Genomic DNA, 26,791 nt, shown 5'->3' with positions numbered 1-26,791 from the left:
CGGGCTGATTCCTGCTGGAGTGGCCAGTCCTAAAAGTGTATGCACTGATCTCACTGTACAGTGGAACACGTGCAAACGCACAATGCCAGCACGGCTCGTGCAGCAGCACAGTGGACGAGCCTTTGGTGGCTTTTTGTTTTTATTGTAGTTTGTAAATTAAACTGTGCAGTTCCCTCAAAACTTACCTGCACTTTGCTCTACATAAAGAGGTAAAAATGGACTTAATTAAAAAAACAAAACAAAACGTTAGCCAAAATACAAACAATTTTCACATTTGCACTGTTAATACTGACGTGTTACAGTGGTGATTAAGACATATTTTGAGCAAAATGCACGTGTTTAGAGGTGGAGGTTTAAAGCTGGAGAATCAATTCAGATTGGTATCTCCATATTTTGTGTGCAGATTATGAATTCTTTAAAGTAATGATTATTATTATTATTATGAAGTTTGATTAAATGTGAAATTCTGCCCATGCAGGCAACAACAAATGTGTGATTTTTGATGATTTATCACAGCTAATTGGTGAATCATCAGAAAACAATGGAAATGACCCAGTTCAATGGCAGACTGTTGGCAGACTGCTAGCCGACTGTTAGCAGACTGTTGGCAGACTTGTAGCAGACTGTTGGCAGACTTGTAGCAGACTTCTGGCAGTCTGTTGGTAGACTATTAGTAGACTTGTAGCAGTCTTTTGGTAGTCTGTTTGCAGACTGTTGGCAGACTTGTAGCAGACTTCTGACAGACTGTTGGTAGACTATTAGTAGACTTGTAGCAGACTGTTGGCAGACTATTAGTAGACTTGTGGCAGACTTCTGGCAGACTGTTGGTAGACTATTAGTAGAGTTGTGGCAGACTGTTGGCAGTCTGTTGGTAGTCTGTTGGAAGACTGTTGGCAGACTTTTAGTATATTGTTTGCAGACTGTTCGCAGACTGATTCTGTCTTAGCAATATCTCAGCAGGTTTGGCAGCAAAAAATAACCAAAGTGAGATAACTACACCATAATAGATAAAACAAATACTGATAAAGTTGAACTTGAAGGACATAATATATTTTGTGTGGTGTCTGGTGATTCACACCTCTACATGTGTTTCTGATTGTGCAGCTCTGAAAATATATTATCTATGATGAAACCAACACTTAACCCTTCATGTAAGCATTCCTCATTAAAACTTACCAAAGATTTTTGTGATGCATGTGAGAAGACCAAGTTTTAAAATGAGCAGAAGTCTGATTTTGAAAGGATGTGACTTCTTGAATTATGCGCCACTGAAGAATGTCTGAGCCTTTGGCCTTGGTGTTATTTATTTATAGGTGTGTTTGGCTGTGTAATAGTCTGCCCTTCTGGCTGTAGCTTATATGCATAACCCGAGTAATAGCAGCTTGGCCTAAGGATCCACAGCCTAGCATTATCCCTGCACACAACAATAGCTCTGGGAGTGCTAGGTCTATTTTAAGCCTGCTCCTACTCACAATTTGATGTTTCAATACACACAAATCAAAGCCTTCAAACAGATGCTGCCCACACACTAGAGACCCTTTGAAACTTCACGTCTATCACGGCTGCTCACATTTCTCAGCGTACGTCCTCCGGTGGTTTTCGGAAAGGGAGTTTCTGTGCTTTGTTCATCTAATATTCACTTCAGTTGTACGCTAATAGTGAAGAGAGACTTGAGTGCTCGCTCTTGGTGTCCTCTCTCCCGGTATCCTTTGTTGGCACGTTCTTTTTCTATCTTTTTTTCTCCATCTCTAGCGTTTGATTCTCCACTTCACTGTGATGTGACTCTGACAGATAACATGGGCTCCTCCGGCAGTGTTTCCAGGTGCATGCCTCGTGCTTCTTCCCTCATTTATGTGCCTATGTCAAGAGACAGATAATGCGGGATGCGATTATTGCTGTGTCTTTACGACAGCGTGCCTCAGACTGCTGCATTAAGATCTCCCAGCTGTGTGTGAGGTGATGGTGGCTTTATGAGCACATGTGAGGCATAATTGAGTTGTTCCAGAGTGGTAGTTGTAGTAAGAGGTATCCCAGGCTGCCTGGGATGGGCTGATAAGCTGCTCTCTAGACCAGAACTCCTACTCAAGCCACAGGTGACCCTACACACTCATCCCGAGCTTGCATGTGTGTGTCTAAGTGTCTGGATTCTTGCCCGCAAGGTATTACTCCCTCTTGCCTGTAGGCCCTTAGAGAAATTCATGTGTAAGCTCTGCTCAGGCTCCAGAGATTAATGTCTTTTCTCCTGCAGAGCTGAGAAAGGGATTCATATATGAGTTCTCTCATCTTGCACTGAATATTCACACACCTCAGAGTCTCAAAGGAGCAGCAAAAGATAATTAATTTCAGGATGCTTCTTTTTTTTTTTTGCTATGTATGGTTTGTTCCTGAGAATTGTTGCAGTCTCCTCGACACTCCTCTGCTGCCTCACCGAGTGACAACCTGCCAAGTGACAGTGAATGAAGCAGTCTGTGATAAAGGGAACAGCAGCAGCTTAGTTTGCTGATAATACTGGCCAGTAAATTCTGGGCTACATAGTACCTGCACACGCAGGTACTCGAGCGCTGTGCACCTGGCGCTTTGTGTCATGTCCAGTGAGATGGAAGCTGGTGGGCCGCAACCTAAAGACGGGAGCAAACACGGGCCTCCTGTCAACATCAAAAGCTCTGAAGGAGCAGCGAGGGCCAGGCGGCGTTCTTTTGAAGCTCTGCACTCGTCCTCCTCTCTGGACCCTTTCTGTCCCACCTATTGTCGACCTTTTCCTTCCACTTTGTCCCCCTTCAACTCAACCCACCCTCCCTCTCTTTGTCTTTTTCTCTCTCTTTTCAGTGTCTTCAAAAAGCCTCTTCTTCACTCTGCCTCTTATTATTTATGTACCGGCGGCACAGATTTAATCAGCTGTGTGTGTGTGTGTGTGTGTGTGTGTGTGTGTGTGTGTGTGCATTTTTGTAAGTGGCAGCAGTCAGATGGGCCTATCAGAGACAGCATATGGCATGTGTGAGTGACACAAAAACTATCTACATACAGCGTGTGCAACTCACTGACGGTGGCGCTTGCAGCTTTGTGTTAGCTGTTCTGCAGGGTGGGAGGGTTTTCTTATTTTCTATAGAGTAACGATGAGTTCGATTTAGTTTGTTCATGCCCTCACGTTGTTCTCAAACAAAGCTCTGAGATGCGTTGAAGTAATTACAGTGACTTAGCGGCCGAGTCAGACTGGTTTACAGGTTACAGGTTAGCTGAAAGTGAAAATCTTACTGTAATGCATAAAATCAGTCTGTTGGTGTCTTTGTCTGTAAACTCCTCCGGGCCCATCTGCGCTCAAACTTGAACTACAGGTGCTTTACTACTTATCTGATGGTTCTCATCTATATCAGGCATTAAAAATGCATCAAGTTGCCTAGCAACCACCTAGCAACAGATGAAAATTATTAGTTTTTAGCATTTATGAACCTTCAACACCTCATAAAAGAAATGCGTTTCAGGGGAGTGACGTCAAACTCGTATCCACAAAAGTTTCATTATGCATGGCTAGCAACCGCCTAGCAACAGGCCAAAATGACACTTTTTAGCATATATACAATGTCTGTCTATCTATCTATAAATAAAATATTCATTTCAAATTTCAAGTATATCAGTTTACCAACAACATGAACAGGCCAAACAGTATAATAGCACAGAGCCGTATTCGTATCGCCGATGTTCCAGGTAGATCAGATCACCAATCTGATATTTGGATTGGATATCCGGACTGGAAAAGGTCGATGCTGATGCGGTGAACGTGGCTCCCTGTTGCTCTGCGTTTGCTGTGTCACAGTCAGTAGCAGAGCAGCATTTGCTCATGTAGAGAGACTTTATCGTTCATTTTATGCATCGCAGTCCTGTTTACACTTTTGTTGTTGATCCTGATGATGTTAACAGTCCATATAAGAATAATCGCACTGTCTTCCTCAGAGTAGGAACACCTCGCTCATTTAACACAGCTATTGGATTTTCACTCTGTGTCAACAGATCAGTGCATCCTTATATCATGGTGCCCATTATGCAAAACAATTTTTGTTTGTTTGTTTGTTTTTAATGGATGGTAACACAAATTAGTGTAATCTAGGGAAGGGTTTATCTCTTCAGCAATGTTGGCTTCATGTAGCAGAAAAGCATCACTATTGAGCAGATAGTGGTGCAATAATCACATTAACTTGTTATGTAGTTCCCATAAAATCCCATTGCTTCTCCTTTTCTGTGTAACTTCATAAATACAGTTAGTCAGACGTTTACATTCATGAACTTTGGACAGACAGTTGAACAAATCAGGGAGGGGACATCTGAAGTTGCCTTTTTCTCATACATTTCAGATAACTCATGATATACATGCACTGTCACTACTGGAAACGCTTGGTGTAATTTTAGGTGAGGTTTCTAATGAGCTATTTATATATAGTAATATGTACCTATTTATTTTATGTTGCATTTTTTGGGCAGGATATTAGAAGAAGAGGTAGTTTCAGCAGCTTTGGCAGATTTTGATGCCAGATGTTTGGACTCGTGACCCCCTGAGGTTGGTTTGTGTCTCCTCCCATGTCCTTGAACTTGGTATTTTTCGTTTGCAGCCACCGATACTGGGCATTATATTAATATAATCATCTCACTAATAAAAATCAGCATTGCTATCTGGCTCAAAATCTATGCGGGCTGTGCTGTAATTAGTTTTTATTTTAACTCTGCAATTAATGCCTGTGATAAGTGCAGAGTCATTAACTCTGTATTAATGAATCCAAAGACTAAATAACACCTGAACTGTGTCACTGATCAGCTCACCTGCAGCTCCTGTGATACGGGTAGAGTTCAGCTAATTATTTTTGGTTGTTTAGACCAACAGCTTCACTCTTTTAGCTCACCCATTAATTTAGTTTTCACAGACACAGTGTATTTTACACTGGCAGTTTCACGGCCCACTGCAGACAGACGGCAAACATCTATCGGAGGAACATAGTTTGGCATTTAGCAAAAGAGGGAACTGGACATTTAACAGCTGGAGACAAACAAAACTTTGAGGGTGGTGAATATTCACCAAGCAGCCAAAGGTACGGATGCTAATGTTGCTGTTTGCACAGGCAACCAAGAGGTTTCCTCCAAGCATCACGTAGTAGTGTTTTCAGATCAAAAGTCCAAATATTCAGGTGTGAATAGCTTTCACATTTAAATACATTTGTGTTCAGTTTCACCAAACACATTTATTTATTTATGCATTTCTTTTAGTTTTTTTTAGGTGTTTTGTATAACAAGAATAAAAAGCATAAAGCATATATCAGCTGGGTTATGCTCTTTATTTACCCTGCACTGCACCCCCGCTGCTGCTGCTCCATGTATTTAATGGCAGTGGCTATATTTAGCTCTGAAAGAAACTCTTATGAGGAAGTAATAACCTGCAGCATGCGCTATAAATGTGCATTTCTCTTTCTACTGAGCCTCTTAACGCCAGGTGTGAATTCACACTTCTGTGAAGTGTGCTTTGGTTTCCTGATTCAGAGGCATGGAAAGGATGGGAAAGATAAGTCATCTCTGAGGGTCGTGCTGCATGAAAAAAAAAAAAACACACAACATAAACGACATTTTGCACAGATCGGGAGTCGCCGTAAAAGCTCAAACCGTCGATCACGTTTGACAGAGCGCCGTAAAAACAACAGCGCTGTTCGTTTTATTGTGTCTGTCGTGAATACGAAGTCTTGTTTTCTCTCTCTGTGCAGGTGAGAGTGCGATGAGGAGAAGTTTCAGAGTGTGAGGCCATGGGCTGCACCTCGGCCAAGCAGGTGTCGGCCGTGCCCAGCGATGAGGAGGGACGCGGCAAGGCCTACAGCAACGGCGACGTCTTCACCGGTCAGTTCGCGAAGGGATGTCAATAAAATCTTCACTGCTCCATTTCACTCAGTTGATTGCTCAGCGTGGACCCATTACCCCGCCTGCCGACACAATATACATCCTTATTGTTACAGCTCACGGTACTTCGGCGGAGTGTAAAGTTCTCCAATTCAGACAATAACTGTCAACACCGCCGCTTTTATTGGAGATGTCTATGTTGACAGTTCGTGTAAGAGAGGAAGTAACCAGTTAGTGAGATGACGGCGTTGAGTCGTGTCCTTGGAGGGGACCTGGCATGTTCGTTCCATCTCCATATTGCTATTCTTGCATTTTTATTAGAGTGGAACAACAGAGAAACGTCTTCTCACTGACATCAAATGGTAAAAATGTAAAAAGTGAAGGTTTCTGAAACTGTAAACAGTAAACTGCTGTCACAAAGCAGACAAAGGGTGTTTGATGGGCATCACGAGTCCATACTGCTTTGGTAACCAGCCAGAAAGGTTGGAAAACAGCTGGATTAGCTAAAAAGAACAACAGTTTTAACAATGTTCACTTTCTACAAATGTGTCTCCCAAACACGACCTCATTTTGTAGATTTGATTAATAAAAAATGCAGAGAGATTAATTAGTAATGAATATACTACGGTCCTTAGTTGCTCCCTTTGCTTTAGCAGTGTGTAGCCGGCTGTTGTGTAATGAGGGGCAGGAATAAAAGCTGGAGCCGGAGAGAGATGATGGGTGGCGGAGGGATTAACAGCGATTAAGAATTAGGAGCAACACTCTGGTATAGCTGCAGGCGGGTGAATGGATGTGGCAGATGATGATCCACAGGAGGTCCCCTCTCTCTGTCTATCTGTCATCCCCCCTCTCCCTCTGATGTTTCTAACTCCTCTCCAGCCTCTCACCTCCTCCCTGTAACCCCTCTCTAACTCTGCTCCTGCCCTGTTTCGTGCTCCTCTCTGTTCTCTTTGCCCTCTCGTCTCCCGCTTTGTCTTCTGAGCAGTGCCAGAACGCAGCAAGGAGACATGAAGGAGAGCAATGAGATGAACATTTTTTTTCCTTTAGAGAGGAAGAGAGTGACGTATTTTGGTGCTGCAGGCCTTTTTTTTTTCTTTTCTTCAATCTATTCTCAACTTCTGTGTCTTCCCGTCCCCCCTTTCAAGGCCTCGCACTTCTCTTCCTTTTTCTCTCTGTCACACTATTTTGGGTCTCTGCACCCCCTTCTCTTCCCTCCTCCTTCTCTTCCTGCCTTCATCTCCCAGTGTTTCTCCCAGCTCTTTTCCTCTCTTCTCTGGCACAACATTAGGTCAGAACCTTGTGTCCTTTCACATCCCCTCCTCCTTCCTCCCTCTTAGTCCCATCCTATCCCCTAGTCTCACTGTCAGTTAAAGGGAAATCTGGAATGGCAGTGCATGGGATGGACTACTATTTGAGTGTGTGTGGGGATATCTTTGTGGGGACCAAAAATTGGACGATTACTATACTTATGGGGGCCAACAGCCCTTATGGGAACCACACATTTTAAGGCATTTTTGAGGCTCAAAATGTGGTTTTAGCGTCAGGGTTACAATTGGGTTATAGTTAGATTTAGGGTAAGGGTTAGGCATTCGTTTTTGATGGTTAGGTTAAGGGTAAGGGGCCAGGGAAAGCATTATGTCAATTAGATGTCCCCACAAGATATGAATACCCGACGTGTGTGTGTGTGAAGGTAGAGATGGAAGTGACCTGGATTGTGCGGATTAGAGTTATCCCAGGCCTCAAAACCCCAAAAGCATCTCACTTCTTAATGCTCCCCCTTCCTTATCTTTTCCCGCTTCGCGTGCACATCTTTCTGCTGTCGCTGTCGTCGTCACATACTGTGCAGTCATTCTTTCCCACTCGACTCGCTGCCCTTTACAACCGCTGCCAAACTGGCTCGCAGCATCCGGTTTACTTCTCATGACTTAGGCGGGAAACACTGGCCGGCTCTGGTCAGCCTACGCACACAAGTGTAACCGCAGCGGGCTGCGCGTCGGTGTGTTTGCATTCACGTATGCGCTGATGTTTTCATATCAGTGTGCTCGGTTAGACAGTAAGCCCTATTCATGCTCACGCAGATCTGCCTCCAACAGATTGTCTGGCAATCAGTCTGTCCTTGTGCGCTCTGTGTGCGTGAGTGTGTATTTGTGTGTCCCAGATATTCAGACTCCGGCCGCTAACCCTAACCCACCCCCCAAATGCCCTGCCCTCCCCTCCCCAACCCTCTCTCAGTCGCTCTCGCACAATAACCGGAAAAGGCTCAGCTCCATTACACTAACGCTGAGGGGACGACGAGGGAAAATAGCAACACTCTCCACAACATCGTGCTGCTGATGTCTGTAATAATTACAGTCAGAGGAGATTAGAGTGGAGATAGCAAGTATATGTGATTGTATATGTGGCAGCTCAACATTTATAGAAAACAAGGCGGTGGGCAGTTTCAGTGTTTATCTCAGCTTTTGTGCTGAAAGGTTCGACCGTCTCACTGAATGAACACGTTACTGTCCTTCTGTGCCACAAGCAGACAACGCTACAATCACTTCCTGGGAGTAAAACGGGATTGCTCAGAAATTATTGTTCAAAGAAACTCTGGGCTTTCTCTATCGGACTGCTGAATGAGAATCAGACCTTGGAAATATTATCGCAGATGAAAAAAAAAAAAACAGACCAGTTGCTTTCTTGAATTAACCGATTGTGCCGTCGGTTCCCCGTTCAACCTCGAGGAACACAAAACACAGCTGACGGCCCAAAGTCACAAATGACATCGTTTCTGTGTACGTTGCGTGCCGAGTGAAAACGACTCCTCTCTGGGGCAGTGCACAGACCTGAAGGTCACCGGTTCAATCCCTGGGCTGGAAAGATAGACTTGGAACAAGAGGTGAGAGCAGCATCAGAAATGAATCCATCAGAGGGACAGCTCAGAGTCAGAGAGACAGAAATGGTTTGCACATGTGCAGCGGAGGCAGAGAGGATGATGAAGAAGATTCGTGGATGTAGTGAAGGAGGACATGCAGAGGGTCGGTGTGACAGAGGTGGATGCTGGGATGGGGCAGACGGTCTGCTGTGACGACCACTTATGGAAAAGAAGGAGAAGAAGAAGGTTTTCAGTATTATGAAGGCAGTTCACTTCTTGCTGGTATACATCGCAATGTTAACTTCTGCTGCAGAGCAGGCTGCGACCTGGAAAGATGCCTCAGACCTCAGTGTGGTCTGAGTTTTTAAAGTATTGTCTTTCCCTGACGCACATTAGTAGAAAAATAGATTTTATTCTCCCTATCAGCTCTAATATTTGAAAACAAGGCACCTATGTTTGTACTTGTTGACCTTTTATATCACATTTGCATGTGCGCTAGGCTGACATTTGAATTGTGCTTTTATACTTGTTCTGCACCTGCTCTCACACTGTTGAACACCCTCGGGGCTGCAGCTGAGAGATTTTAAAAACCGACACTGTCTTCCGCACATCTGAACACGAATTTCATCTGTCAGATTCTCCCGAGTCTCAGTGAACTCAGTGATGTAATACTAATCAGTTCGATTACACTCCTTCCTTTAAACTTCACAAATGCACCAACTCTTTGTAGTGATGATCATCCGTACAGAGCTTTTAAACACTCGAGGGCTCATCAGCAGCTCAGTGGTTAAGTGGGACGGTGTTCAGAGGGGAGGCAAAAAAAACCCTGATTCATTCAGTGATCTTCAGAAGCCACAAGCTCCACAGCTGATTACAGAAGTTGAACTAAAGAGGAAGCTAACTCAGAGTCATGCACAGACAGCTCAAATACAGTCCAGCCCTGTGCTGACCTGTTGTTCCTTTCCTCATTTTCTACTGTTAAAATGGTGGATGGTCATACCGACCTTGGTACCAACCACCTGCGGCTGAAATCTTCTGTGAAGGGCAGCCAATCAGAATGTCCTTAGGTCCAGTATAAGATAAATAAAGATTGTTTTAAGCAGAAAATCACAGGACGCTACTCTGGAGTCCAACAACAAAATTTATGGAGCTGGAAATGAGCACAAGTGTCTGTGTATGCATATCTGCTCCCATGCACTTCATCATCACGATCATCACTTTATTTCCAAAGCACTTAAAAACAACATAAGTGCTTTAGAAAAAATGAGAGAACAAGTGTAAAACAATGAATCAGCTACAAGTTCATTCATAAATGCCAGATTTGAAATAGTACTACACTAAAATCTGAGTTATGTGCTCTCGTTTGCTTTTCTGGCGCAACTTCACCTACGTCCCAGGTGCATGGAGAAGTTATTAGGTTACCAGACCAACGCGTTTCGGCTTCATCAGCACAAACAGGGTCATGAAAATCGTGCAGCGGCGTTTTTGTAACGGGTGTAGACGTGAGAGGGAGGCAGAGTAACAATAATCCAGACGAGAGGTGATGCCTTTAGGTGGCATCTAGACAGGATGGGCTTGATTTTTGACAGCTGCTTCAACTGAAAGCACTTAAAAACAGGGAGGACTTGACTTGCATGTGGCGGTTAAGTTTTAGGCTGGGGTCCATTTTCACACCTAAATTCGTGATGCTGGATTTTTCATGTATGGCCAAGGAGGAAAAGTCAAAGGTAGGGATACAGCTGGAGCTACTGGATTTAAAAAGCATGACCCCAGTTTTCTTTTCCTTTAAAATTAAGGAAATTCGGTGCCATCCATCCCCTGATGTCACTGGGATAATCAAGGAGAGGCTCTAATGCACACAAGAAGTGTTTAAGCTCTTTATGCATACAGGTCTCATCCGTATGTAAGAGTTCTCTGAAAGTCGTGTTTATGCAGTAAAGTTTACTTATTGAATCCATCAGCTCAGCTCGCAGATGAGCAGAGAGCCTGCGCTAATCTTCTCCACTTGTAACTTTCTCGTTACGATAGATCAGACGAGAGCCTTCATCAAACAAAAGCATGATCTGTCTCAGTGTTGGATATTTCTGAGAAGCTGTCCCAACACTGCAAATTCCACTTAATGTTTTTCTTTTTACGTGAAGTTTGACTGTTTTAACACAGATGAGTTTCCTCAGGTTCCTTTCATCTTGGGAGAGTTTTAGTGACAGTGAGAGACAAGCTGTAACTGACTTTCATTTGTGAGCAGCTGTGTCAGTATCTGGGAGCACGTACCGGCACCCTGCGTGTCTCCTGCATCTCTTACTTACTTTACTGATTAATCATGAGTCAAGAACTTTTATTAGTTGTGTTATCAGTTTGCTATTTCGGTGATAATGTGTGGGAGTATTACTCAGAGATGAGATATCAGAGTATCTTTTTGGCATTTTAATAAACACGTAAGGGCTCTGAGTCAGTCGTGACCTCTCAGTCTAATCTAATACAGACATCTAATTAGCCAATCACATGGCAGGAACTCAGGGCACTGAGGCGTGTAGACATTTTCAAGATGGCCTGAAGTTCAGACGAATTGCCAGGGTGGGGAAAGACGCTCATTGATTTTAAGTGACTGTAAATGTAGTTGTTGGTGTGAGTGTTTCAGATACTGTTGCTCTGCTGGGATTTTCCGACGTGGCTGCCTCCGCCGTCACAGAGATGATATGATTCGACTGGTTTGGCTGCTTTGAGCTGGAAGGAAGGCAACAATAACTCAAATAACCACTCATTACAAACTAGTGCAGAAGAACATCTCTGAATCCATAGCATGTTGAAGCTTGAAGCACATGGGCTGCAACAGCTCCTGTGAGCTACATACAGGAAAGTGAAGCTGCAGTCTGCACCAGCTCACCCAGCTAACACATTCACACTTCAGTTGTTGCATGCAGACTGGAGTCAAACCACCAACTTTCCGATTAGTAGGCAACCTGCTCTACCACCTGAGCTAAAGCCACCCCAGGCTTTCTGACATGCTTTGAGTAGAAAAGCTCTATGTAAGAGCCAGTCCACACCGTACCCATCTTCCGATAGCTCAGATAGACTCAAACTGGTTTGTTCGTGATGACGAGTTCCCTGTAATCGGATCCAATAGAGTAACTTTAGGATGCGGTAAACGTCATGGATGCAGCAGCTGTGAGGATGTTTCCAGCAGTGTGCTGAATCTGTGCCATAAAGTATTAAGATGGTTCTGAAGCGTTAGCAAGGTGTTGCCTAACGTGTTCCCACAGCCAGTGTTTTAGTTCAGTTGTAGTTAACTGTATGACCTTCCTCCGATAGTTCAGTGACTCCAGCCAAAATGTTAAACGGGCCTTGCAGTAATAAACTGTTTCTGTTTCTCTTCCTGTTTCTCATCATTTTATCCCTGCCGGCAAGATTTCTGTTCAAAATATCATAAACAATTTTTTTTCTCTTCTCCTTTCAAAGCTGATTGTCATTTCATTGGAGCGATGGTTGGTGTGTGTGCGCCTGTTAGAGATGAGGGTTCGCGTTCAGGTGTGAGTGTCACGGCCAGACCGATGATGGCTTGTAGCCAGGCTGGCTGAGAGGGAGGACACACAGCAGGAAGGACAGAGTGACATAGCCACAGGACAGGCCAGCGAGAGCTATGAGAGCAGACGCACACGCGCACACACGCGCTTAAATAAGGCAATTTAAATGACTCATACCCAAACAAACGCCGCACTCGCATGAAATGACAAACGTGCTGATTCAAAGACGTTTCCATTTCTATCTGCAATGAAACATGCTTGTGCACACACACACATGTGAGCACACACGCGCGCACACACTCTGACTGCTGGCACCTTAAGGTCAGCGCGGAGCGCCGCTCTGTAATCAGAGATGTGAACGACGTCCACATCACAAAATCGCGGCTTCTCAAAATAGTTCTTCCCTTTCATCTTTCCCCTCTCCGACGGGTTCCCTCCCTCTCACCCAAAGCGAGCCCAGCATCGACGTGACGAAACACCCATGTCATCTCTTGTGACACAGCGTGCCGCGCGCACGCACGCACGCTTCGCATACAACTCGCGCAGCGTGACCACTTTCTTTGCTCCTATCTAAATCGAAGCAAAGTCTGTGATGTGATGACTCTTGATTGGTGCAAGCTGGGTCACTTTGATCTGTCTGCCGTTTATCGTCGCGTTCAGCTACCATCCTGTGACAGAAGCAGAACATTCAAACACTTTAACCTCTCAGGCTGCAGCTCACCCAAATTATAATGCCACATGCTCCTCAATGCTTGCTTTAAAATTCCAGTTTAGGCTGATTTAGTGTAAATCCAGCAGCTGCTGCTAATTTTACCCCCTCTGTTCGTTTGTCTCTGCCCTAAAAAAACAGATTATATAGCTTGAAATTGATGCTGTTGCCCCTCTGCCATCAGGAGAGCAGAGGAAATGGCTCTTAGCACTGTTTCCAACAGTAGCACCGTATGCACTTGTGTTTACAGAGCAGATCTGAGCTCGGTGAGCCTGTGCTGTGTTACAGCGCTGTATGTGTGTGTTTGTCGGCATGTTCAGACAGGAGCTGCTTTGCTCCGACTCGTTTACATTCCTGAGACAAACAGCAGAAAAGGAGCTGGCATTTGTTTCCCTCGTCTCTTTCTCTTAATCTCTGCCAGCGTTCTCGCTTTCTCTCGCTAATTATTTCGAATGAGCGTCGTTCAGCTGCACGCCGATACTTGGCTCTAAAGACACACGTGCGCGATGTTAAAAACACAGGTGATCGTGGGCTTAAGCACACATCAGGTGAGGAGTTGGGCGAACCCTTACGCGGGGGCATAGACGGACGTCACGCCGACAGACACGCTGCAGAGAGAGCGTGGGGGCAAAATACAAAGTGTGTAAAAGATAAAGCCACTGGTACTTATCGCCTTCTCAGCTGCTTTATCAGTTACGAGGTAGTCAGCAGAGCTTGTGTTGTTGCTCAAGGTTAGGCGGGGCTCAGGGTTACGCAAATGTGCCGTACATATCATTTCACGTTACGGTCACGCTTATTAAGAGCTTGCCTAAAGGTACGAAAACCATTTCAATGCGTCCCACATCACTGATCATTAATAATCATCAATAAACATGATGAACACATGGCTGGCAGTAGGCCTCATCATACTGGAACTGTACAGTGTGTTCACTTTGGTCTTTAAAGGCTCATTAATGTCATCTAAAATACAACAAGAAGCAGCCGGAGAGCACAAACATCCGCCCAGGCAGCTCGCTCTCTGGGCACTGTGTACTTTTAAGGGAACAGTAGAGTATCTTCCATATATTCATGTGCATATAGTACACATGTAGCATTCATTCCATCGGTTACACGTTTAGTAATTGTACATTTATTGAAACGGTTCTAATCTGTTACTGTTATGTGTCTAAAAAGAGTCATAATAAAGTAGCACGATCCCTGTGTGACATTCCCTGTAAGCATATATGTTGTCAATGCAACATTTAAGTAACTCAGGTTCTGAGTTTCAGATCAGTCTGTTCACCGTAAAGGAGGGTCAGAGGTCAAATCTGACATTTTAAATCTTACTTTTTATATTTTGACAATATGCACACGTTCTAAGGCTTTTTGTCAGTTTTCATGACAAAATCACGAAGTTGACCTTGAAGACCTCGATGGACGTGAGCCAGGTTGTAAACACGACCCCGCTCCACGCCCCCCCCCCCCACAAAGTTTGATCACACTGCATTCAAAACTCTTCAAGCGATCGCATTCGTGGACACAGTGAAAACCAGAAACAGAACCACCCGAGTGGAAGTCATAAAGGACTGTGATATTTGTTTATGGACTTAATGATAAGATCCGCAATGAGTATCGGCTGTCGTTCGTTCGTTTGCACAGTTTGCACTTGTGTGGGTTGACTGTGTGCATCGCGATATCTCGGCTGTTCTCGGGCTTGGACGGTATCAGGAAAATAACTTTGGATGATTTATTGCCCTGAGTCTGAGCTGTGGGCTTGATTGAGACCGGACGTTCTGGGCGCGGTGGTTGAACCGTGCAGATGGTTGCGCCGTTTGGTGACGGCCAACACTCTTGCTGCCTCTGAGTTTGTCATAACTGTCTTAACCGTCTAAGCTGTCCATGAAGCCCAGAAGCTGTTTAACTGATCTTAAATCCCCTGCAGCTTACTCCTCCTTATCGCCTCTTTCTCTCTCTCTCTCTCTCTCTCTCTCTCCCCCCCCCCCCCCCCCCTTTCGTCTCCTCATATTTCACATACCCACTACTCACTTATTCTCCCTCGGTGTCTGCCCGTCGTTGCTTTCTCTCTCATCAGATGAATTGCTGTAGCTAAAATGGAAACTTGTGTCCTCCTGCTTATCCCTCAGCTGTCATCTCCACTTTTCAGTACACCCCATCAGGTCATAGTTATCAGATTACCTTGAACCAATTATAACAACAATCAATGGAATAGTCCCTGGCCATGTTGCTGTTGCAGCGAGGTTACAGTAAGGCTGACGAGCCGTTCTTAAACTATTTCTGAAAGGAATTTGGTCCCTGTTTCTTCTGATAAATGCAACTTATTGTTCTTTCCTCCCTCCTTTAATCATCCCTCATTCTCTCTCTTTCCAGACGAATACAAGAAGGGAGTGGAGGAGGTGAAGTACATGAGAGGGGATGAAAACCGAGTGAATGCACGCAACCAGGAGAACCTGGTGAGACACACAAACACGCGCACACCATCCGCTGACAGCCTGTCATCCGCTCACAGACTCGCAGACCTTTTCCTGACAGTCCATCAGATGAGGCGAACAGACTGCTGTTTGTGTCCAGAGGCGGCTCCGTCAGCCTGACCAGCCTGCACGCACACACACATTGTTTTAGTGCAAAAAACACACACAAAACTTGCCTCGCATGCAGGTAGAAACAACACGAGGCGTGTGTGGAATGTGTGGGCCGATCGCTCGGTTGGTTTCACTCCCTCCTGCAAAACTTTTAGGTCTTCAGTGGTGCAAAGACGTACTATATCGTGACTGGGAAAGTCATTCTGCTTCAGAAATTTGCAGAACAGCTTCCCTGTTACATAATAATGTTTGGATGCATTATTCCTCAAAAAGGTGAAACTTGCAAAAACAGGTTTTTATCCTCTCCAGATCACTAACTGACTGAAAAGAATGAGCGTCTTGTAAATTAGGTCTGCCTTCATATTCAGGTTCACGTTATTTTATTTTACCTGTAGGTAGTTTTGGTCTGCAGTCATGAGTCATACCGTCTCACATGCGCATTTTCAGTACAGACACAACAGATAAGCACTGTATTCAATACAGTTTTATTTATATAGCGCCAAATGAGTTGTTGTGAGACGCAAGCTGCGTTTTTACATAGCCCGGTCCGTCCGCCGTTTGCGGTTTGACCAGCATCCGTGTAGCTGCTTGCTCTCACAAAGTAATCCTCACTCAGAGACTCAGAGGTGGAAAATGCATGTTGCGGAAACACAGCAGGAAACGCATGCATGGTGATCAACCTTCATCAGAGCCGATAATCAGTTTTATTAGGCGTACATACATTATGCTTCTTTCCCGTGTCCCACGACCGTCGCGCAGTGCCGTCTGGGTGAGGATTGTAATTTGATAATCCAGGTTTGATGTGACATTTGCTTCCAGTGATGTAGCTGTTTGTTTTAAACGTATCTATCAGCTGATAATGAAAACTAATGGTGTGCATGCGCGTGCGTTTTCAGGAGAAGAGTAATGTCCAGCACAAGGGCAAACAGCAGAAAGAGGTTCCTGCACCAAACATCAAATCCAAGTAAGTCATGAGTAGCGGGTTTAATCTCGTAAACATGCAATTTGAATGACAAATGTCAAAGGTACAGTTTTCTCACATTACCTAATATATTTTCTTTTTGTTTTGTGACACAGGAAGCCACAGTTTCTCTTTCTGTTTCCACGCTGATTTCGGCTTTTTTCAACGTTCAAAATGAACTGTTGAGCCAGAGGTTCTTAAACTGTGGTGGGGGCCCCCTCTCAAAGCCATGCAGCCAGTAGAAAGGGGACGTAGAAAAATGTGAAATAATCTTGCGAATGAAAAATAAGCTGAGGTTATCTGGCTGAACGTTATTTCACTCAAATTCAAGCCGGAGCCTTTTTATTCTAACGAGTTCTAATAAAAACAAACAGAAATGATTATTGAAGCGCGTCTGAATCGGGCCGAACTGATGCGTTCATAAGCGGCTGCTTCCATTAAGTTGTCACCTCAGTATGTTAATGTTATGACGTGAAGCGAGCGATATTTTGTGTCTGGCTTTTGTAATCCTGCCTCGTGGCCGGCCCCCGCTGCGTGCATGTTGATGAGCCTCTGCGTGCGTACATCACGGCTGCTGCCGGCTGCAGTCTTTAGTCTTTTGCTGCTTAATTCTTTATTAAATGATCTTTTAAAATCCTCCGAACAGAACTGTTTCTCACACTGCGGTGAGGGATGTGTGTGCGTGCATGTCTGTGTGTGCGTGTCTGTGCTGTATGTGTGTGTGGGGGGGTTGTAATGGAAAATTCTCATGATGTATTTGTTGCCTCCCTCCTACTCATCTCCATCCTCCAACTTCCTCCCTCCCAACCTCTCTAACTTTTCCATTTGTGTCTGTGTCTCTCAGCATTCACACGTCAGAAAGCCAGCAGGAATTTTTCAGGATGCTGGATGAGAAGATTGAGAAGGTGAGGAGGCTGGAAGTGGGGTTTGTTGGGGAGGGTTGCAGTGAAGGAGGAGCAGGGAATTTAAAATAACAGCTGGATCCTAAACCATTAAACATCTCCCTCACCGAGGGGGAGGAACAGGTGATCGCCACGGTGATGAGCGCTCGCTCCGCTTAGTCTACCTCTTGAATTACGCTGCAAGCTCATAAACAGTCAGAAGCACCCAAAGTGAAATGAGTAATCCTCGATTCAGCTTCGCTATGACGGATTTAAATTTTCGCCTCGGCCTTGAAACGTGGGTGAGGAAACGTAGCTACGGCGTGAAGATAGTAAAATGTCGGTGTATTTGATATATTTCAAACATCTGGAGTTGATTCCAGGAGTTGCGAGTAAAAGTTGCACCCTGGGACCTGTTTTGGTTGCAGCTGAAATTGGAGATTACGTCCACGTAGGTGTTTGGTCATCGTGGTCTTTTTCAAAGGCGTTCCATCTCATCCATCAGACCCGAAGGAGCCTCTTGGATGAGAGGTGGAACATTTTTTTAAAAACATAAAGAAGTGCAGTCATCTTCTCTTTTAAACTGTTGTGAAACTTGGAGAAGTTTGAATGTTCCCTGCAAATTATGAGTGACCAAATCACGGGGAGGTGCAACCGCTCTGCAACCGGTCTCTAGGCCTGTGTGACGGGGACCTAAAATCAGACTGATGTACTGTGTTTACACTGGATGTTGCCTCCAAACAGTCACAGCTATTATGGTCTGTGACTGCAGTGTGTAGTTAAAGCCGCGTTCCAGCCATGGCACAGATTTAATGCGATTCTATAAATCAGCTCTGTGACTTGTTTGACGTCAACAGAGAGCTACACAAATGAGAATGACGGCGAATGCTGGATGAAACAACAGATCTCCAGATGAATGATAGTGATACTTGCTGCAGAGTCTGATGGATAGGGTTACATGATGGATTTTTACTAGGCCGCTGTTTTCTTGTATAAATGCAATCGGGTCATAATATGTTAATGTTGCCCAAAAATAAAGCCCGTTAATGGAGCTTTAATTACTATCTGGTGTTTTAATCAAAACATCATGAGTGCAATCGGCAAATCTGAAAAAAGAAAACATATCTGTCACATTAACGTTGAAGTAAAAGTCTTTTAATTTGAAAAGCATCATTACTATAAAGTAATACAGAGTGGAAATATTACAGTACTGCACTCGGCGTCCTTCTGAGGCATCCTGTGATTTCAGAGCTTTTTTGAGGAGGGTTGGAGAAGCTCTGCAGAGGAAAGGAGAGCAGCTAGTTTAGCCCACCTTTGAGCACTTTATCGGGTGCCTGCAGACTGATGGTGGTCTGTGTAAATGAGGTGGTGTAACAGGTGTCGGCTCTTCTCATAGTCATGCTTTTGTTTGCAGGGACGAGACTACTGTTCGGAGGAGGAGGAGGAGGAAGATGGGACATAGCACAGAGGCCCCCAGGAGTCACCCCCACAGAGAGCCTCACCGTGTGTGTGTGTGTGTGTGTGTGTGTGTGCGTGCCTGAGAGAGCGCTAAATCAGTGTTTAACCAATGGGGTGTTGACAGGACACTTTATGTTGGTATGATTTTGTGAGTTGTTGAACATGTGGCAAAGATAATACTTTAAATACAAGTGAAAGAGTGGGAGATGCTTGAGACAGAGAGAGAGAATGGCATAAAGAAAACTTTCTTCAGAGACTATACAGCCCTCCTTACTTAGCGCCTCACCCCTTCAGGCCCCGGGTGGACAGATGGAGGTGGCGAGGGATGAAGTGACAGGCAGATGAAAGGAGGGAGGGATGGAGGATGACGCGGTGACGGATGTGCACACATCGCGTGAACTCGGTGAAGGACTCGCCTCTGTCGGGTTGGGCACGGCCGTTTCCTCGAGCTGGATAAAGGCGGCTTCGCAGGCCTCCATCTGTCCTCCTGTCTGTCTGTCTGTCTATATTTAACCCCTGCAATTGGACAAAAGAACTTCCCAAATACAGAGGCCCAGGAAGGAGGAGCATGTTGGTGGGTGTCTCGAGATGCACGAGTGGAAAAGAAAGAGCGCAGGGAAGGAGATATCTAACACTACCAGGATCCACATTGAACTCTTTGGCCTGCCTGGCTACAGTCAGGCCGGCCTGGGCCGCGGCAGCCTGGGAGATCGGGTGAGGGAGGAAGAGGGAAGGCGGAGAAAGGGGGGAATATTTTGGGGATATTTTAATAAGAGAGAATATGGAGCGAGCTGGTGATTTGAAACTCAACTCCTCCTGCCTTGAAGTCAAGGACCCTGTTTTTGTTTTTTAATTTTTTTTTTTTTTATTCTGTTCCAGCCAATCATTCACTCAAGCCCTTCCCTTCCATGATGTTCTTTTCTTCAGTTTGTTTTACTCTTGGCTTCCATCGTAGTGTATCCTCATCAAAGCCATTATCGCCCTCACCGCCACAGCAATCAGAGTGAAGCTGCATAATTCACCGCATCTGTGTCTCAACCCAATCCGTCCTCCGCCTTTTACCAGAACCTGGCAGAGCCGTGCTAACGTGCACGTGCAGTCTATTCTTGTATATATGGTAGCACGCACTCATTCCACCACACGTTCGATATGAGTCACTCAAACACATTAATGTGTCCTCCTCATTTCACCAGCAAACTCTCATGTGCATCAGTCAGAGGTGTTCCATGTAGCTCCACATTTCTGCTTTGGCTCAGTGTTCACACACACAGACACACACACACTGGCACTGAAGCAGCAAACTGGGCTGAGCTTAAGGGGAGGATGCATGGTTGCCGTGGAGACACAGACCTAATCACTTTATTTTTTCTTTTTCTTTGATTTGTTTTGTTTTGTTGCTGTTGTCATCTTTACTGGATACTTACTGTTGTATTATTTTAAATACTTTTTTCTATTAAAAATAGAAAGCGCAGAAGCTCTGATCCTGTGTGTACCATGTTAATGTGTGAGCGCGCGTGCGCGTGCGCGCCCCCGCTACTCGGAGCAGAGTAATGGAGCGCCATGATGCCGGCAGTGCACTGAGGAGGGAGAAGTCAGTCCATTTTTCTGTGGTCATGCTGCCTGAAGCCATGCAGTCAGAGCGCATTCATTCATAACTGCAGCGCTGTGCTCTGCCACCTGCTGGCACAGACTCAGCACTGCAGTCTGCTCTGCAGGCGTTCTAATAAATACATATAAACATATTTTGGCCATGATCAACAACTTCGTGGGCACTCGCATGTTTTTTTTCTAGGTCAAAATAAATCAGTTAGGTGTCAGCGATTCTCCAATAAGTATTCAAATCACGGCTCTTGAAATTATTTATCTATATAAATGTGAGCCCTCCGGGTGCATGAGCTAATTCAGCCCAACTGTCAAGCGGAGGTCAGCGTTATATCTCTCAAACACAAAGATTATTCAAAGAGCTTCAGGAGGCAACGAAATCCTGCTTAAAACAACACGATCTACAAGCTTAATTGTAAAACATGCAGGGGGACACGACCTCGTCTCACATTTAAATCATATAAATATAAAATATATTTAAATCATATGCTCGTATATCCCCTCAGACTTGATGTAGGAGTGTGCTGCAGCAGGCACACAGCTGAACGAATATCATTCATGCTGGTAAAGATGAACAGGGGTCTGTTGAGGCTGTGGTGTTGGCCTTCGCTGAAATTTTACCTTGAATCCTTTTTTTTTTTTAAAAGATTGATAAATATTTTTGGGTGGAGTGGGTGTCAGTTTTTAAGCTCTGAAGGATGGTTTGATGGGGAAAATGTGATATCAGCACTAAAGCGATGGAGAAGTGGTGGAGAGGCAGCCTACGTGGAGGTGAGCACAGCTAAACAGGTGAGTGTCAGCTGTTTCTGTGATGAAAATAACAGTGACGATACACAAATGCAGCTGTTGGTGGGTTACTCTATGCTGTTGCTCACCTTGGCTTGTAATCACCTGATTCTAAGACCCGGTTAGAGAAACTTCTTCCAGGGATAGCGGGCCTGCTTTCTTCTTCACATGCCTGTAAACCCCAGAGTGCTCCTGAGCTCGGCCTAATGTGCACATGTGGGACTGCGCGTATGATGCCTTGAGTGGGTAACACTGGTAGAGCCGATCTCCTCTTTATGAAGGGAACATTTAGTGGCCCCGCTGTGTGTTTAATAGCTGTCTCTCTGTAACACACACAAACTCCTTTACCTTGCATGACTCACTTGCAGGGGCGCATGAGGTTACAATCAGCAGCCGCTGAGCACATCGGCAGCGTGAAAGGCTCCCTGTGGGACGGTGCTCGCGGCAAGGCTCTCCCACACAGAGAAATAAAAGTGTTAGAGGCAGACACGGAGAGGGGGAGAGCGGTAGCGAGAAATTAAAATGAGGGAGTCGGGGAGGTGAGAATGTAGGAGGGAGAGAGTGAGGAGGAGACGGATGTTGCCCGTTAACCTCAGACAGGAATATGGGCAAGAAAATGTTCTTTCCACCCTGACGTAAGTACCAATAAAGAACCCACTCCCTGCTTCCAGTGCGCGTGCGCGTGTGAACAGCCCAAAGTGTGAAAGTCTTTTTAAGGTACAACATGTTCTTGGCTTTCTGAGTGATTTAAATCCAGATTCTTAAAAAAAATATTTGAGCTAAATTCACTTTCATGAATTAAAAGTGGAGCGACACTGCAGTGACTTTAAACTTCCCCTAAAAGCCTTAAAACTTTAGCACCTCCTGAGAAACACCAATAACCGAGATTTAAACCCACTAATTAATCTGAGAGTGACTCCAGGTCTGCTTGTGTTGAGTTTTCTTGGTTGGATGATTTATGTTTTAATCCAGATTACAGATGTAGACTTAAAAATTCCACAAGTTGTAAAACAAATGTTCAGATTTAGTCATCCTGGGATTATTAGCATCAAAGGAAAAAATAAACTGACAGGCAGAAATAAGATACTCTAATATTTGGATTGCCTGAAGGTGTCTGAGGTAGGTTAGATAGCTTTTAGAAGATCTATATCGATTAATTTTTAATAGGACAGAGAGCAGAGTGTAAAAAAAGAATCAATTTAAAGCTTACGTTTTAAGACTGCCGCACTCCAATGGGCCTTAAATTTGAGATACTGTTATAGGGCAGAATAATTTTTATGTATAATAAAAAATTTAACCTGGCTTAACTTCAGTTTTAACCACGTGTGTAGACCATACTGCATTTTGAATAGAAAATAATCACCTCACACATGCAGGTGAACATGTCTACGCCTGCGTATGACAGCCACATGAACGTATAAATATTCCTTGCATGTGGGAGCATGGTGCATGTTTGTGTGTGTGTGTGTGTGTACATGCAGACGTTGCCCACGTAGACAGTATGAGTCACCTGTGAGAGGCAAACGGATGGCTTCCTGCCTGGATGCCCAGCAGGCCTCTGCTCAGTGTCTTAACTCTCTCCAGCACTTCCTGGCTGCCTAATACCCACTGTGGAGTAATCCTCTCTGTGAGCTCTAAACATACCTAAACACAATGTCAACCCCTGAACCTCCTCGTTCTCATTTTGTTTGGAGAAGCATATGGTTTCCATCCATCTACAGCGCGACTTAATAATATGTCCGTGTCTTTTAACCAGACGTATGTAAAACCTCTAAGGATCCATGCTATGGATTACCCCGGAGAAGATGCAGCTCTCGCGAGGGGGAGACCAAGGCTTACGAAAGGTGGAATTAGATGCATTTGCATTCACGCTGCACACCCACAAGAACTGACCTACTTAAATCTCAGGAAGCTAATTATTGAGCGCATACACGCCCATGAGCAATTATGCAACCGCTTGGATGTGTCTAATTCATGTCAACATCACGATCTGATGATGGCTCGAGTGTGATGAAAAAGCACATTTTTGCAAATTCCATGCGTCACCGAAGTGACCAGCGGTGCAGGAAGGAGTGAAATGGATAGCCACACAGCCTGATTGGCTTCTGGTTCTGCACTTGTATTGTATTTTGCTGCAGTCTGCCAAATTCCCATCAGCTGAGTAAGCAGCCAGCGCCGGAGGAAAGACTTCAGCCTTGAGTCTAGTGGTCCTGAGGAGGCTATGTGTCAGGAATAGGAGCTGTTTTTAGTTGACAAGTGTGGGAAAAATTTGACCATTGGAAGTGGGGATGAGTGGTTTAGTCTCCATCTAAAGTCCTTCAAGATAAGACTGTATGTGTGTGAGAAAGAGAAATCTTATATCAGCAAGGATAAACCGGCAGCACCATCTGCTGGTTTGGGATTTCCCCATGATGCTGACACATGCCCGTGCACACCCTGAAAAGGGCTCTCTGCATGATCAGGCACTATCTATTAGAGGTGTACATCACCCAGACAGCCTGGGTGGACGCCCACCTATGTACGAGTCCACACATATAAATCAGCTCGCTGGCATTGCAACTAGAGTGGATTGCAACCTCTCCTCTCCTGAAATCACTTGCTTCCAGTGAGCCGTAGCAAAACGGCTTTAAAAGACTGCTGTGTGCAGCTGTCGTTATATGTGCCGGGTCGGTAATGTTTCACACGACTATGCCTTTACTCTTGTATTTTCCATTTTAAATTACAGCAAAATAAAAGTAAGCATAATCTTTGCTTTGTTGTCAAAGCACAATCCTTTCTTCAGCTGGTTTTATAAGCCTCCTGGTAGAGAAAATAGCAGTACATATTTATCCTCCAGCTTTCTCTGACACGGTTTTCTAGTTTTTCAGTTAGGAAGGATTTACCCTTCTATTTCAAGCCAGAGCAGAGAAAGCACGGTTATTTAAGCAACCACAGTTTAACAAACCCAGAACCTTGGCAGCTTTTGAAACACATTTCTTCCAAACATGAGGGGAAAAAAAGAGACAGTTCAGCTCTGTCTGTCATCCACAGATCAGTTACAGCAAAGACAAATGGCTTCACGTCAAGTACGCAACCAAAATTACAAAGCAGATGTTTTGCTGTGACAGAAGAGCGAATTCAAGCCAGCGGTGCCTAAAACTGACGCTGGTCCAGCAGGGCGAGGTCGTTCTCCGACAGTTGCAGAGAAAGTGCAGAGTACAGTGACTAACACGGGTTTAGTCATTGATTTATGAGCATTTTCTTCTTTTTAAGGCTGAAACCTGAAGACTCCCGGTCCAGATTGGCCAGAGTTTGGACCTAAATGTTGTTGCTGTTTATGTGGCCCTGAGAAAGCTGCCATCATCCTCATCTCTGACCCTTTTTAAAACAGCTGTGTGTAGCAATAAAAAGGACAGGTCCAAAATCTGTGAGGGTGGGGTGTCAGGACTGTAATTCGGAATCGCTCTTCATGTCTTTGGGAAAGCACTAGAGGGAGCTGAGGCATCACGCAGACAGAGAGCATCCAGCAGCAGACAACATGGCAGAATACTCTCATTACCAGGTGGCAGAGATCCTAGCTTGCATAAACACAACTGAGTCAAGACAGGGACAGCAGTAAGCCGGCTTTGTTTGTCTGTCTGTGTCTGTCTGCTATAATTAAAACAGGTTACCCGAGGGTTACTGTAATCATATAAGAGCAGAAGATATAATATCATAATAGGATGTAGAGAGGCTGACTTTTGGAGTGCAAGGCGGAGCATTTTAGACACACTAAGCGAGTGGACTGTGACTTTCTGCCTCTGTATCTGAAATGTTCTCATATGAGTTTGACACATTTTCCTCGTGTGATTGGATAGTTAGACACTTTGTTTTTAATCAAAGAAAAAAGGCCTCTAGTGTGGCTTTAAACACTTTAAATGCCATCACAGGCTTCAGTTTTAGACCTGCCATTTAACTTGCGTCTCCTCTCTGATTGGAGGAAACGGAATCTTTGTCTGATGATAATGTGTTTTACGTTATTTTCCATTGTATGTATTGTTGTTTTTGCTTGGTTTGTTTTCTAGATCTGTACAAAGGTTTTGCAGGCCCACGCCGGGTAACATGTGGAGATAAATATTCTTGTGTAGAAGTTCTTTGAAAAACCTTCAGGTTTTAAAATGAAAAAGAAAAGACACCCAAGTTTTCAGCTTTATGACAGTACACTTTTGGCTTCATTTAATTTAAGAATGTCAGTCCACAAAGAAACTTTTATGGTAAATAGACTTGTTCTTATATAGCGCTCAGAGCACTTTACACAACTTGTGCATTCACCCATTCACACAAGCACATTTTCTAAGTGCTTTCTAACTAACATTCACACACACATTCATACTCTGATGGATGCATCGGAGAGCAATTTGGGGTTAGTATCTTGTCCAAGGATATTCGGCATGCAGACTAGGGGAAGCCAGGAATCGAATCACCACCCTTCCGATCAGTAGATGACCTGCTCTACCGCCAGAGCTACAGAGCTACATCCCTTCATTTATCAGAATAAATTTAAATTTAAGGATGTCTACAAATATAAAGAATGAGTGATCCTTTTCAGGGCCACAGGTGGGGCTGGAGCCTATCACAGCTGTCTTACGGCAAGAGGCAGGGTACACCCTGTCTGTCACAAGGCTAACACATAGACACAGACAACCATTTGCACTCATATTCACACCTATGGGTAATTTAGATTTCCCATTTAACTTATCCACCCTAACTGGATTTCTTTGGCAGGGCACTTGGAGAAAACCCATACAAACACAGGGAGAACATGCAAACTCTGCACAGAAAGACCCCGGCCTGATGCAAGAACCTTCTTGCTATGAGGCAACAGTGCTAACCACCGTACCACCCTCATTCCTTGTTTTTTCATCTGAACAGCCAGACTTTCTTTTTAAAAAACAAAAACAAAAAACAGTTCTCCAGCTTTCTGAAGCTCTTTTCTTGAAACATTGCCTGATTTTGACTCTGCTTTCAGTCCTGGTACTTGTACCTGACCATTTTTGTTAAATGTAATGAATCATTCAAGCATAAAAATGGCACTTAACTCAAGGGATGAATCAATTTAGTGTCTACAGATAAACAGCAACTGTGAAAATAATCATTTTTAAATCGTATCTTCAGTGTTTGCTCCAGTCAGATGATTCATTAACAAATGTGAGAAAAACATACAAGTCGAGGACAAAAGAAAAAGTGTGAGGCCTGAAAATATCTACAGCAGTGTGAGAATATCTGAAAGTCATGTCCTCAGGAAACAGAGAAAATCCAGGAAAGGCCCAAGAGATGATCTGGACCTTCAGCTCATCCATTTACTGCTCATTGAAACCTGGAAACCTGGAAACAGGAAGGAAAGGTCTGAGAACTACTCAAGAACTGGACTGAAAGTTGGTGGAAACAGGCCTGACAGACAGATGAATCCACATTTAAAAATTTTAGTTCAAACCATCATCACTGCGTATGGAGAAAGTCAGGAGGGAGGTACAACAGTGTCTGCAGCCATCTGTACAACAGACCTCAGCATTACTGAAGCAGTGTGGGGTCATTCTGACAGAGCACAGAGAAA

At 44.5% G+C, this 26,791-nt stretch overlaps 1 protein-coding gene across 2 annotated transcripts in view; it reads left to right on the top strand.

Annotated features, from left to right (window-relative positions):
* zgc:92140 (uncharacterized protein C1orf21 homolog) overlaps nucleotides 1–20,305 on the top strand; it is a 28,155-nt gene extending 7,850 nt beyond the window's left edge. For both annotated transcript variants that reach the window (XM_006790323.3, XM_006790322.3), the window contains exons 2-6: nucleotides 5,739–5,868; nucleotides 15,320–15,402; nucleotides 16,428–16,495; nucleotides 17,337–17,397; nucleotides 18,788–20,305. In XM_006790323.3, the coding sequence (XP_006790386.1) occupies nucleotides 5,778–5,868; nucleotides 15,320–15,402; nucleotides 16,428–16,495; nucleotides 17,337–17,397; nucleotides 18,788–18,835 (351 nt within the window). In that variant the 5' untranslated portion in view covers nucleotides 5,739–5,777 and the 3' untranslated portion in view covers nucleotides 18,836–20,305. The remainder of the gene's footprint in view (nucleotides 1–5,738; nucleotides 5,869–15,319; nucleotides 15,403–16,427; nucleotides 16,496–17,336; nucleotides 17,398–18,787) is intronic.
* The last annotated feature ends 6,486 nt before the right edge of the window (nucleotides 20,306–26,791 follow it).

The sequence above is a fragment of the Neolamprologus brichardi genome, chromosome 23, assembly GCF_056152115.1.
Source record: "Neolamprologus brichardi isolate AB-2024 chromosome 23, ASM5615211v1, whole genome shotgun sequence".
NCBI lineage: Eukaryota > Metazoa > Chordata > Actinopteri > Cichliformes > Cichlidae > Neolamprologus > Neolamprologus brichardi.
The sequence above is the reverse complement of the archived record's forward strand: the minus strand, read 5'-3'. Positions and strand labels throughout refer to the sequence as shown.